At 37.1% G+C, this 14,705-nt stretch overlaps 1 protein-coding gene across 1 annotated transcript in view; it reads left to right on the forward strand.

Annotated features, from left to right (window-relative positions):
* Positions 1-14,705, forward strand: part of CFAP210 (cilia and flagella associated protein 210) — a 41,256-nt gene that overhangs the window by 19,549 nt on the left and 7,002 nt on the right. The window contains exons 6-9 of the mRNA XM_055307749.1: positions 5,710-5,866; positions 10,565-10,704; positions 12,913-13,105; positions 13,788-13,952. Coding sequence (XP_055163724.1) covers positions 5,710-5,866; positions 10,565-10,704; positions 12,913-13,105; positions 13,788-13,952 — 655 coding nt within the window. The remainder of the gene's footprint in view (positions 1-5,709; positions 5,867-10,564; positions 10,705-12,912; positions 13,106-13,787; positions 13,953-14,705) is intronic.

The raw sequence follows: 14,705 nt of genomic DNA on the forward strand, positions 1-14,705 counted from the left end.
TGCAGGTAGTTTCCTGGAGATCAGTCTGCTACCTGCAATTATCTCAGAGCTGCAAGAGCTGGCATAAGAGAAGTTTCAGTGGTGACACACTGGTCAAATATTTGCCTTCCTCTGCCAATGGCTCTGCCCCTAACTTGTGGAAACCCGTGGGTTTCTATGCTGACAAAGAAAAAAATTACAATAAATCCAGAGGTTTCCCATTTCCTTTTACTAAGGGTTACAAGAAATGAAGAATATACAATTTGGCCACACATGTATCTTGAGAATTGATATCTATGTCACTCAGATATTTATAACTATGAGAAATAAATATATATATACACATATACAAAAACCAAAATCATAATAATAAAAAGATATATTTAAGCACATAAAAATAAGTGTCTTCTAAATACTAAAACCATTCAGGGGTGCCTGGATGGCTCAGTTGGTAGAAAATGTGACTCTTGATCTCAGGGTTGTACATTTGAGCCCCATGTTAGGTATAGAGATTATATTAGGTATAGAGTTTTATATAATTCAGAATGCGTGTCACTTAATATACTGCTAGAAATGGTAATGAGCCCATAAAAAGCCTCTTTAAGCCAACAATAGGATTGGAATACTAACTTGAGCATATAAAGAGAGCAGATACAGATGTGGTAGAAAAGAGAGGAGAAGGGTTTCTTTCCCCATTTCTTGAATAATAAGAATCCATTCAGGGGCACCTGGCTATCTCAGTTGGTAGAGCATGTGACTCTTGATCTCAAGGTCATGAGTTCGAGCCCACATTGGATGTGGAGCCTATTTAAAACTAAAAAAGATGGGCAGCTCAGGTGGCTCAGTGGTTTAGCGCCACCTTCAGCCCATGGCCTGATCCTGGAGACCCGGGATCGAGTTCCGCGTCTGGCCCCCAGCATGGAGCCTGCTTCTCCCTCTGCGTCTCTGCCTCTGTGTGTTTGTGTGTGTGTGTCATTAATAAATAAATAAAATCTTAAAAAAAAATAAAACTAAAAAAGAGGAAAAAATTTAAATAAGAGTCTATTCAGGGGACAATTTTTTAAATAGGCTGTTTATTTCATTTGTGAATAAATTCATTTATCCAATCATCCATTCATTGTTACAAACATTTATTGGACAATCTCCATTTGCTGGCCACTAATCTAGTAACTAAGAATATGAAAATGAATACAATTGTCTTTTTTCTTTAAGAAGTTCACAATCTGGGAAGGAAGCTATAAATATGGAACAAATAATTAGGGTTTGACAGTAGATATTTTGGCAAATAGATGCACAGGATATGTGGAAGCATATAAAATGGACATCTGATCTAGTCTAGAGAAGGCTAATTTTTAGAAAAGATCAGTTCCATCACCAAAGTATCAAAACTGAGTAGGAATAAGTCATGCAAATAGTGGGGATGTAGGAGTATTTTAAAGAGAGGAATTAGCATGGGTGAAGACCCAAAAGTGAGTTAGATTATGGTGGATTTGGGTAATTACAAGTAGTCAAGATGACTAAGAGGGCAATGTTAAAGATGAGATTGGAAAGAGAGAGACAAGGGCCAGGTCATGATGTGCCTTATAGGCCATGTGTCTAAGGTGTGCCAAAATTTGGAATAAGTTTCTGCTTTGAGCAAAGACCATATTTTAATTCTCTTAATCACAAAGAAATGGAAATTGGAGGATGCCAAGAGGCAAGAGTCTTTTGCATGCCCTTAAATATATTAACAAGTGCTATTTGGGTATTACCTGGTGGTGATTTAAAATATGGCCACACATTCTTTGATACTCCTCTACACATTCCTTGATACTCCTTAGGTGGAATCTAATTCCTTCCTCCCTTGACTGTGAAGCTATATAGAGTAACTCATTTCCAGTGAGGAGAATAAATAGGAGTGATGGTGTATGATCTCCTGAAAGAGTTTAGGATATAAAAGGCATTGTAGCTTCCTCCTTGATATATTGGATCACTCATTCTTGAGGAGCCATGGTGTAAGGACACTCAGGAAGCTCTATGGAGAGGTGCATGTGGCAAGGAGCTGAGACCTCCTGCCAAGAGATATGTAAAAATGGATTCTCCATCCTCAGTCAAGCCTTCAGATATCTACTACTCCAACTAACATCTTGACTGCAACCTCTGGAGAACAGCCAGCTAAGCTACTCCCAGCTTCCTGAATCTCAGAAGTGGCGTGAAATAATAAATGTTTATTGTTTTAATCCACTAAGTTTAGGGATAATTTCTTAGCAACGGATAGCTAAAACACACTATACAGCTGCTAGCCCTGTGCCTGAAAGTGAGATTTTTCACACATTTTTAAAACAATCTCTAAACTGCAGACCTGGGCAGTCTATTCCATTGTTGGGCTTTGAGCAGCATAAGAATCTGCCTTTGGCTGGGCATAATGAGGATGGGGCCAATAAAGGACTCTAGTGACACCAAAATCCCTAAATGGAGGGATTTTGACCAAGAACCTTATCTTTTTTTTTTATTATTTTTATTTATGATAGTCCCACAGAGAGAGAGAGAGAGAGAGAGGCAGAGACACAGGCAGAGGGAGAAGCAGGCTCCATGCACCGGGAGCCTGATGTGGGATTCGATCCCGGGTCTCCAGGATCGCGCCCTGGGCCAAAGGCAGGCGCTAAACTGCTGCGCCACCCAGGGATCCCTTGACCAAGAACCTTAAACATAATTCTCAAAAAGAAATTTAACAGAATTTAATTTTTATGTAGATACTGCATATCATTCTACTTACTTCTATTGATAGGCAAATCTTTCTCTGGGAAGGGGCCAGTAGACCTTGCTTGAGAACAACTCTGTTACTATTAATCTCATCAGCTTCTCAAAAGAAGGAAAAATCATCATAGGATTGTTTGCATCACTTTCCCATGGATATGATCATCTAGAGAAAAAGCAGAGAGAGATATGAAAGCTTAAGTGATCTTCATTCCTAATGATTAAAAATCCATCTTAAATCTTGTAACTTTCACATTTTTAACTCTAGTTCAGACCACTCCTTTGAGTCCCAGCTTCACATATCCAGCTGCCTTTAAGACATATTCATTTGTCTTATCTATATCTCAAATTTAAAATGTCTAGCATCGGGATCCCGGGTGGCTCAGCGGTTTAGCACCGCCTTTGGCCCATGGCGTGGTCTAGGAGACCTGGGATTGAGTCCCACATTGGGCTCCCTGCATGGAGCCTGCTTCTCTCTCTGCCTGTGTCTCTGCACCTCTCTCTCTCCTTGTGTGGGTCTCTCATGAATAAATAAATAAAATCTTTTAAAAAAATGTCTAGGATGAAATAAGCATTTAGCATTTTTTATTATTCTCCACCCCCACAGTGGACTTTCTAGTGGCATCTTTATCCACTTGGTTGTTCAAATCAGAAACCGAGGAATACATCTTTATTCATCATGTTCCCTTATTTTCAACATCAAATCTATCAGCAATTGATGTTAATCTTTTTTCTCCAGTATGAATCTTAAAGTTACTGCTGTCATCTTAGTCCACTCTCACTTCCCATGGATTATTGCATCAACACCTTAACTGGCCTTCAGTTCTCTCTTCTTAAGTCCCTTTTCTTTCATCATCCAGAGAGATTTTATTAAAATAAAAATTGACCATATTATTCTCCTACGTAAAACTTTTCAGTGACTTTCCATTCATTTAAAATAGAATGGAGGAAAAAAATAAAATAAAATAAAATAGAATGGAGGGCAGCCCCGATGGCCCAGCGGTTTGGTGCCGCCTTCAGCCCAGGGTCTGATCCTGGAGACCCGGGATCGAGTCCCTCGTCGGGCTCCCTGCATGGAGTCTGCCTCTCCCTCTGCCTGTGTCTCTGCCTCTCTCTCTCTCTCTCTGTGTTTGTGTGTCTGTTTTGAATAAATAAAATCTTAAAAATAAATAAATAAATAAATAAATCAAATAGAATGGAAACAACCATCTCCTGCAAAGCCTTGTGTGATCTGGCCTCCTCTTCTCAACCTCCTTTCCTACCACTCCTTCTCTTCACTTCTATCATACCTATCTTCCAGGTCTTGCACACTTGTCAAACCTTTGCTTGCTTCAGGGTCTTCTCACATGTTTTTCCCTCTGTCTGGAATTTTGTTCTCCCATTCTTTATCTGTGGGTTTCTTACCAGCTCAAAGAATCTTCTTTGCTTCTAAGAATGCCTACTAAACAAAAACATTTTTTGAAAATCTAGTGTTTTTCAGGCAACCATATAAACCTGGTTTAGCTATAGCCAATAGTGACTTTTTTCTTAGCTCTTCCTAGAGAAAGTGACTTTGGCTCTAAGGCTGCTTACTCTGTACAGATGGATGAATCATCTGGGAATCTCTTGTCCTGCTTAATAATACCAAAGTGAACTTCCTGGCTCACTTAACTGTGTAGTCCTCCATGGCACAGGGGAAGGAAATTTTCCCCTCTAAAGCTGAGTGATGGGACTCCAAGAAAAAATTCTTTTGGATTGGATGCATATGAAAGAAAGGTTTAGGGATCCCTGGGTGGCACAGCTGGTTTGGCGCCTGCCTTTGGCCCGGGGCGTGATTCTGGAGACCCGGGATCGAATCCCACGTTGGGCTCCCTGCATGGAGCCTGCTTCTCCCTCTGCCTGTGTCTCTGCCTCTTTGTCTCTCTCTGTGTGACTATCATGAATAAATAAATAAAATCTTAAAGAAAAGAAAAGAAAGGTTTATACTGCAGTCTTTTTATCTAAGTATGTTGTTGATCTATCCTGTGTCTACCTATTCAGGAAGAAAAAAAATAGGGACAGCAGATTGAGAATAGCAGTGGAACAGTCTGCACACTTGATTGGCTGACAAGGATGCACAGGCAAGTAGGCATCTCAGGCTGAGCTGCCTTGCCAGCATGCATAGGATTGGTCGCCAGAGGAGGGCACTCAGAGTTTGCAATAAAGTACTGATGGTGGAAGCTCATGGTAGTGATGGTGATGGGGCTGGGAAGGTGGGTGGAAGAGGAAGTGCTGGAGCTAAATCTCCCAGATCACAGCCCTTCAGTAAGGAGGGTGCTCAGTGATCTCTGAGGAACTCACACATGAGCCCTGTATGGCTTACCACTCAGATGGCATTAATAGCAGGTGAATGTTGGCTAGAGAAAGAATGACAACCAGAGTGGTTAGTTGGGCAGGGAAACCCCATTGCCTAAGAGGCTAGATCTGTAGTGCTGAAATTGAGAAACACTAGAGATTAAGGGCTTTTCTGTAAAATAATGTCCCCATTCCACTATATGTCATTCAGTTAGCTAGTTCTTTCTAAAGGAAAGGAACATTTGAATTTAGTGTAGGACTTAATTTTGGTTAGGAGTGAAACAAATTTTGGAGAAAGGAAAACACTGGCAATTCTGGGCTAACCAAAATTGAATTTGGCTTTAATCACTGCTCTTTATATATCTTTCTTGTGCCCAAAGAAATTCACAAGTTTCCCCACAGCTTCAAATAACCCCAGGTTACAATCTAATTCATTTCTTTAAAATATCTATTTTTCTGGGATCCCTGGGTGGCGCAGCGGTTTGGTGCCTGCCTTTGGCCCAGGGTGCAATTCTGGAGACCCCGGATTGAGTCCCATGTCGGGCTCCCGGTGCATGGAGCCTGCTTCTCCCTCTGCCTATGTCTCTGCCTCTCTCTCTCTCTGACTATCATAAAATAAATAAAAATTAAAATATCTATTTTTCTGCTTTGCTTTCAACTTTAGTTATGTTTTTGCTTTAGAATCAAGGAACATGAAGAAGAGGAAGAAAGAAGGAGAAAACATGAAGAAAAGGATGCTGAAGAAATAAAGCGACAGAATTCATTATATGAATTAGAAATGAGGAAAAAACTAGAAAAGAAAAAAGAAGATATAAATGAAAGCAGAAAACTGTTTTTTGTAAGTTGAAAATACAGTACTTCTTCAAAAAATATATAAAATCCAATGACTAACTTTTAATATTTTTTTGGTAAAATATTGTGGAGCTATTAAGTTGGGTTTCGAAGTATACTCTTGGGAGAACTGTATTTACTATGAATTTTTGTGGGCATGCTCTCATGTATGAACGAGAAAAGAGAATGAGACTTTATTTTCAAGTGAACATGTTTTCTTATCCTTTAAATGAGAGATGCGAGGAATGAATGGGGTGATGTGTGTTTGGGTCTGCCTCAATGTTATTAAGTGTTTGATAAACATAGTGGTTATTTTGTGCCTATTGCAACTAACTTTATCTTATAATTTTTTACATTCTTTTCTTTAAGATTAGTTTTTATTCTTAAGTAATACATGCACAGAATTAAAACATCAAACACTACCAGAGGCTTAAAAGAAGAGTAGCTTCATGAAGACAGCCACTTCCAGGTTCTTTTTGGTGTTTGTTCTGATATGAAATTATATTCTAAATAATCTGTATATTTTAAAAATACATATCAAGTTCTAAAGATACGTATCTTGATTTATCAATTTAGACATTTTCTGTCCATCTGGCCATTCTCCCCTTTCCCTAAAATAATTATGTCACAATTTTAGCTAAATCATTATTATTATATAAATATTCTCTGAAGAGCCAAGTCATATACTATGATTATATTTCTTTGCTTGCATACATTTTTTATGATTAAAATAGTTGTCTGTGTATTTGCTTTGATGCTTATATACCTGTTTTTTTTCCATATGTTCTATAAGTTCTGTCAAATGTATATTGATATTTTTCAATATTCAAATATTGATAGTTTTCAAATATTCATCTAAGGAATTCTTCATCTAAGGATATTTTTCAATATTCAAATATTTGATAGTTTTCAAATATTCATCTAAGGAATTCTTCAGGGAATTTGATCCTCCCTTTTCCTCTGCCCCTCCACCTCACTTGTGTGTGCACTCTGTCTCAATAAATAATCTTAAACAATGAATATTCATCTAATATTAAAGTATCTATATTAAATGGTTTTCTTAGAGCTCCTCCATCCAAGTCCTCTATCCTTCTCTTACTTCTGGACTGCTTATCCTCTAGGCTTCCTGCACAGATGTCACTCTGGAACTTCCCTGGCTCACTTTCCTGGGCTGCAGTTCCCATTTCCTGAATCACATGTCTTCCTTTTCCTTGGCTTACTTCTTCATCTTACTGAGATACATCTTTAAGTAACTTTTTTTTTTTAAGATTTTATTTATTTATTTGAGAGAGTGAGTGAACATGAGCAGGGGAGGGGGAGAGGCAAAGGGAGAAGCAGACTCCCCACTGAGCATGGAGCCCCACTTGATTTGCAGCTCCATCCCAGGACCCCAGGATCATGACTTGAGCCAAAGGCAGCTGCTTAACCCACTGAGTCACCCAGGCACCCCTTCGAGTAACTTTCTAAGAAGGGGTAAAGGTTAACTTTTAAATTTCTTACTTGAAAAGATTATCATTTAAAGTCATATTTGCTTTATGGTTTGACTAGATACAGAATTCTGGTTCAGAATTCAGAATTTTGTATTCATAGTTTCATGATCATCTGACTTCCAGTATTGCTGTTGAGAAATATGTTGCCATTTAGGGTCTTTAGCCTACTTATGTGACCTGTTGTATTTTATTTTTCTTTCCCTCTCTTTATGAAAGATTTCTGGGTCTTTATTTTACATGACATACTTTGATATAGTTCTTTTTTATTATTTTGTTGAGCACTCAGTTGATGCATTCAATCTGGAGAGGTATATTCCTTTCATTCTGGAAACTCTTTCTTTTAAAAAAAAAAGTTATTTATTTATCATGAGAGACACACAGAGAGAGGGAGAGACACAGGCAGAGGGAGAAGCAGGCTCCATGCAGGGAGCCCAAGGTGGGACTCGATTCTGACACCGTGGGATCACGCCCTGAGCCAAAGGCAGACGCTCAACTGCTGAGCCACCCAGGCGTCCCTTCTTACTTTCTTTTTTTTTTTTTTTAAGATTTTATTTATTTATTAATGAGAGACACAGAGAGAGGGAGAAAGAGAGATAGGGAGGGAGGCAGAGATACAGGCAGAGGGAGAAGCAGGCTCCATATAGAGACCCCAACACGGGACTCGATCCCGGGTCTCCAGGATCAGGCCCTGGGCTGAAGGCGGCGCTAAACCGCTGAGCTACCCAGGCTGCCCCATCTTACTTTATTTCTTGTATAGTCTTCCATTTTGTCTCTTCTGTTCTAGAACCCCTCTGATACACATTGGACTTTCTGAATTGATGTTGTAATTTAAAAAAACCCAAAAACTTCCTCATTTTAAGGGAAATTCAAAGATAATAATACCTTAAAGAAATTAAAACTTTGAAGCACAGTAGTAGTCATTCCAAAGCTGATATGGCAACTTCAGAATCAATACGGACTGAAACAGCTCTTCTTGTTTTGCTTTGCTATTCTTGGAACGTAGATGACTTCTGTCCTCAAAGTTGCCCCATGACCCTGAATGACTGTTGGAACCTCCTCCCCTCATATCCACATTCCAGGCAGCAAGAAGGAAAAAAAGATGAAGGACAAAAAAGGATGCCCAACTATCTATTCTCCTTCTAAAGAACATTTCAGAAGTTTCCCACTGAATCTCGTTGGTCATAATTAGTCACACTTAGCTGAAAAGAAAGCTTGGAAATATAGTCTTTTTTTGATGAGCATGCTTCCACTGTGAACAAAATCTAGGTCTTGTTACTAATGCAGAAAAGAAGAAAGAATCTTGGGTAGGCAATTAATTGTTCCTGCCATTTTGGGGTTTTATTTGACTTTGAGAGTTACTCTCAACTTTGTCTTTTAAACTTTGTATTGAATTTTAAATTTAGCTACCAAGGGGTACCTGGGAGGCTCAGTCCGTTAAACATATGGCTCTTGATTTCAGCTCAGGTCGTGATCTCAGGGTCATGGGATTGAACCCCAAGTCAGTGCAGTCTGCTTGAGATTTTCTCTCTTCCTTTCCCTCTGCTCCTCCCCCCTCCCCTCACTCTCTCTCTCTCTCTCAAATAAATAAATAAATCTTAAAAAAATAAATTTAGCTACCAAAGTCTTAATTTGTAAGAGTTTTACCTGTAATGTTATTGTTCCTTTTAGCCTAAAATCTTATTCTTATTTCATGGATGCAATATTTTTGTCTCTCCAAGACACTTTGGAATGGGACAGACCTTTGAATGCTAACTCTGCCACTAACTAGCTATGTAACCTTGAGCTGAGGCTTTCAACTTCTAAAGATGAGAATTGACTTTGTGTTAATTAAGTCTGTTCTTTCCTATTATAAAACAAATCTGTATAAACATTACAATAAACTTAGAAAAAATCAGGAAAAGAAATCATCCAAAATTAGTCACTTTTAACAGTTTGACATTGGCATTTGCTTTTCGTGTTGACTAATGCTTCTCTTAACCAGATTATGGGCTTTTCAAAGTAATAGACATAAAATAGGAGAGTACTTAAGAATGCTAGGCAATAGTAAACCCTGAGTTATAAATATATTGGAAGATTAAACATTGCATCTTTCACCTTGAATTGGTTTCTACTTCTAGTAACCGAATACACTAATATATCTATATATCCAGGCTATTGTGTTCAAAGGCACCTATTTTTATGATAACTAATTCAGAATGGGGACGTGGATATATGCTGATATGAACAAATTTTTATTTTTTGTCTTGAAAAATAATGAACCATATTAAAATTTTCTGTTAGAATATGTATCTATATCTTTTCTTGTGTATATGGGAAAAGAAAGTCTAGACAAGAAACTTGATTCACAGTGATCAAGTCTGGTGGGGGAATTAGGAATATAGGCAGACATTGGATGGGGGAAGGAAGGACATTTTATACTGTGTACCATATAACTATATTAATTAAACAGTAAATGAAAATCAATGAAAACACTTAATGTATTTTTTATGATTATAGTATTATTTTTTAAGATTTGTTTATTTTTAAAGATTTTATTTATTTATGAAACAGAGAGAGAGAGAGAGAATGGAGGGGCAGAGGGAGAAACAGATTCCCTGCTGAGCAGGGAGCCTGACCTGGAGCTGCATACCAGGACCCTGAGATCATGACCCCAGCTGAAACCAAGAGTTGGCTGCCTAACTGATTCACCAACTTTCCCCCTAGAATTATTTTTAATTACATTTTTTTAAGAAATGAAATATTTGAAATACAGGAAAGCATTAAGATGAAAAGTCACATATATAATCTCATACCCCAGAGATAACTGTTAACATTTGATACATTTCTTCTAGTAGTATATACATTATAAACTTGTACCTATATGTTTGCAAAACTGAAATATGCTATTATGTACTGTTTTATATTCTCCTTCCACCCCCACTTCCCCATTATATTATTTGTATCTTCCCATATCATTGAGAGTATAATTTAACTGTTTCTTCATTATTAGAGATTTAGAGGTTGTTTCCATTTTTTCACTCTAATAAATAACTTTGAGATAAAGTACATGGTACATAAAGCTTAATGTGTATCTCTGATTGTTTCTTTGGTATAAATTCCCAAGAGAGAAATAACTGAGTCAAAAGCTATGACCATTTGACAGGTTCTTGTTAGATACTCGTATGTCAAAAGATATTTTTCTTTGTAATAGGATAATACATAATTTTTCCCTCAAGGAACATATGAATGATAAGAATATCATCAAAGCCGTAGAACTGCAGCAGCAAGAGGAGGAAGATGAAAAGATTAGGAAATTTATCAAAGCAAAAAAGCGTCTTATACAAATGGGGAAAGAAAAAGAAGCTGAAACACACAGGTAACCTTTTAAAAATAATTGATGTAATTAATAAAGTACTATTTGAAATTATTATAAATCAGAAGTGATATGAGAATAGTTTTTAAGAAAAAGTCATTATATATAACTCGGCAATTAGTGATGTGACTTCAAAGTTAGGGTTCCCTTAGAATATCAAGAACATCTATCTGGTTGATGGTTGGAAATAGTGAAATCTCTGCTATAGGAGAGGGATATGAGCTGGAGATGCCTTTGTGAGCCATTGATATATAAATGGTAGGTAGTTAGAACAGTGGACACAGGTGACCTCACCTATGGTGAGTAGGTAAGAAATGAAAGTGGCATAGTCCCTTGGGAAGCCCATATTTAAGGGTCAAATGGAGAAAAGATCATGTGAAGATCAAAGAATAGTTTCCAGAAATTGGAAGAAAATCAGAGAAACAAGAAAGGAGAGTCTCAATAAGAAGAGAGCAGTCATTGGTATTACATCAATAGAGGGATTAAATGAAATTTTATTTTTTAAGGATTTATTTATTATTTATTTTAGAGACAGAGAGAGGGAGGGGGAGGACAGAGGGAGAGTGAGTCTTAAGCAGACTCTGCACTGAGCATGGATCCCAATGGGAGGCTCGATCTCACAACCCTGAGATCATAACCTGAGTGGAAACCAGGAGTCAGACACTCAACCAGTTGCACCACCCAGACACCCCTAAGTGAGATTTTAAAAATGAAATGTCCATCAGATATGGAGGTCATTTCTTACCTTAGAAGTTTGGGATGAGGTAGGAGAGGAGAGGGGGCCAATTGCAGTACATTGTGTTTCTGTCTAGATCCTACTTTTTCCTTGTGCAGAACGTTCCAATGGCTTTATATCACATGTAGAGTATATACTAAGGCCCATAAGGCTCTCCACCATCCTAATTGCTAGCTGACCCCAGCCTCACCTCTGAGACTTCATCTTGTACTATTCTCTCCTTTGCCTCTTCGTCACTCACACTGGATCCTCTCTGGGGAATGCTGACCTCCCTAAACTCTTTCAAAAGGATCATTACTCAGATGTTGTCTTCTCATTCAGGCTTTCACTGACTACCTTAATTAAAATTACAGCTCCACCCCCCCTCCCCCATTGCTTATCCACTTAATTGCTTTCTTTTTCATTTCGAGAGATAGCACTATTTTAACTATTTATTTTGTTCACTATCACTGTACCCCAGCTAGAGTGTTCTAGAAGAACAGATCTTTAATGTTTTTGTTTACTGTTGTGTCCCCAGCACCTGGAATAGTGTCTGGAACATAGCTGGCAATCAGTAAAGTGTTTAGGAATATTGTTGAAAGTCTAGATGCAATATCACCTTTCCCATGAAGCTTTCCTTTTTTCTCATCTGCCTATATCACTTTCTAGCTTTCTCATGGCATATATCACCCTTTGGTGTTTATAGTTATTTGCATAAATGTCTTTTCTCCACTTTAGACTGTGATTTCCTTGGGATATGCACTGTGTCCTTTCTTATCGTTTCTCCCACATTGCTTTACAAATTCACTCAGTAAATTAATGAATCTGTTGCATCTAAATTTAAAAGTATTTTTTGCCCTACTCTAAATGAAAATGCCCCTATTCTTTTAACAAATAACCTAGTTATTGTTATGTGTCAGGCACCATGCTTGGCTCTGAACTAGAGAGAGGACTGACCCATTCTCTGACCTCAGGAATCTCATAGTGTAAAAACATAGTTGTCTACCTTCATATAAATAGATGAAGTCGTTAAAGTGCTATTAATAGGTTGTAAACAGGCTATATAGTAAGAGGATGGATTTATTCAGGATTTTGATAACTTTTACTTGATATTTTGAGATTTCATTCAAAGAAAGGCCTTTGATTTATTTTATAACCTAAGCCTCCAATGATAAAGAGGGTATCTGACGAAGTACTTTGAAAATTTTTTCATTGTGAGAATTTTAATACTTTATTTCTTCACATACATGTGCACATGTGCACATACATACAGAAGATATTATTATATGCATTACTCCCTTTGGATTTTTAAAAGATACTTTATTCTAAACAAAGTATTAAAAATAGTTTCCACTTCATCAGTACATAGAAAGAGCAGTTGGCCTCCTTTTAGTCTTGTAAAAGACTATAAAAGATCCAATTTCTAATGTAATTATATTGGCTCCAAAATAAATCTATTCATGAAGATTTAACAAGTGATGGTTATTTTGTTATAGGCTAATGGAAGAAAGGAGAGAAAGAATAAATAACTTCCTGAGTGAGCTACTAAAAGAGAAACTTGACAATGAAGATTTGATTATTGCTAGAGATATTGCAGAGGCTGAGGCTGAATGGGAAAAAAGAGAAAAAGAAAAATATGAAAAAAACAAAGCAGAATTAAAAGCAATTGCAGAATATAGAGCTGTTGTGGTAAGCAATTCAATTATGATGAATAAAAATTAAAAAAAACAAACAAATTTAAGTCCTTTCCATTGTAGTTTCCACTCACTGCTGGATAAAAACCTAGAAAAGATTTGGAAAACAACGTATGAATTATCTTCCTATATTCTTGAAACTAGACCATGTTTACTTTCTAGCAGATCACATGATAATCAATTATAAGTAAGATATTGATAGATGCAAAATAATAATCTCTTCTGTTTCAGAGCCATCTAAAATGCAAAAATTGTTATTCACTTAGTATACATTTCAATGTTTTTTAAGACCAAATAAAAATTACCCCATTGCATTTCCTTATTTCTTAATCCTTCAGATAATCCTTATCTCCTACATAATTGGCCATCACAACATTTAAGTTAGATAGTTTATAAACATTGTCGCAATTCATTTTTTACCTTGGAAAGATCTTGCTATTCTGCTCCTGTATTTATTTTTTAAACCAGTATCACTCAGGTTTCATTGTATGTTACCTGTTGTTCTAGAAATAAAACAAAACCAAAGTAAACTGGACAGGTGGGAATCAGCCCAGGGGTATGTAATTTTCTGCCTTTGCATTGCTCCTGGCTTTCTGCTTGGAGCCTTCTAACTATGCTTTATTAGAGAGCACTGGTTGATAAAAATTTTTTTTTTCCCTTTGCGCTTTAACACCTAGATGAAAAATAAAGAGGAAGAAGAAAGACAGAGAAAACTAGAGGCTAAAGAACAATTGCTGGCTATCATGAAAGCAGATCAGATTTTCCAGGAGCATGAAAAGGAGAAAAAACGCAAAGCTGATAAAGAACATCGAGAAGTTCGAGATGCCCATATTCAGCAAATGGTAATTATTCTTAAATATTTATACTTATATTTATTTTTTATTTATTTATTTATTTATTTATTTATTTATTTATTTATTTATATTTATTTATTTATGATAGTCCACAGAGAGAGAGAGAGAGAGAGAGAGAGAGAGAGAGAGAGGCAGACATAGGCAGAGGGAGAAGCAGGCTCTGTGCACCGGGAGCCTGATGTGGGATTCGATCCCGGGTCTCCAGGATCGCGCCCTGGGCCAAAGGCAGGCGCTAAACCGCTGCGCCACCCAGGGATCCCTATTTATACTTATTTTAACAATAAATATGTAATGTAGAGTTTATGCTGGTTTTGTTTCCCAGGTGGTTTCCTTTATCAAATCAGATCAGATGATCGATATAGTTACGACACAATAAAATATATTAAACATATGAAGAGTTCATTTATCTTTTTATCTGTATGAAGTTCCAATACTAGGTTTATGTCTTTTGCACAAATATTTATCCTTTTTCAGTGTCTATTATGCTTTAGTAAATATTAAAGAAAATGCAAATGCATATGGCAGGCCATGATGCTTACCTTCTTCCTTTTACTTTTCCCCCTCTTTATAACTATAGCCCAGAGATAATTAGGATCTCATAGGTTTCAGAGTTGGGGTGAATAGGGGTACCAGAGATTTTAGAACATGTATAAAGGACCTGGTGTGCAATCATTTATGACTTAAAACTATTTTTCCAAAATGGCTATACCATTTTCCATTCCTAGCAGCAACGTACGTGAG

The sequence above is a fragment of the Nyctereutes procyonoides genome, unplaced genomic scaffold (assembly GCF_905146905.1).
Source record: "Nyctereutes procyonoides isolate TBG_1078 unplaced genomic scaffold, NYPRO_anot_genome, whole genome shotgun sequence".
NCBI lineage: Eukaryota > Metazoa > Chordata > Mammalia > Carnivora > Canidae > Nyctereutes > Nyctereutes procyonoides.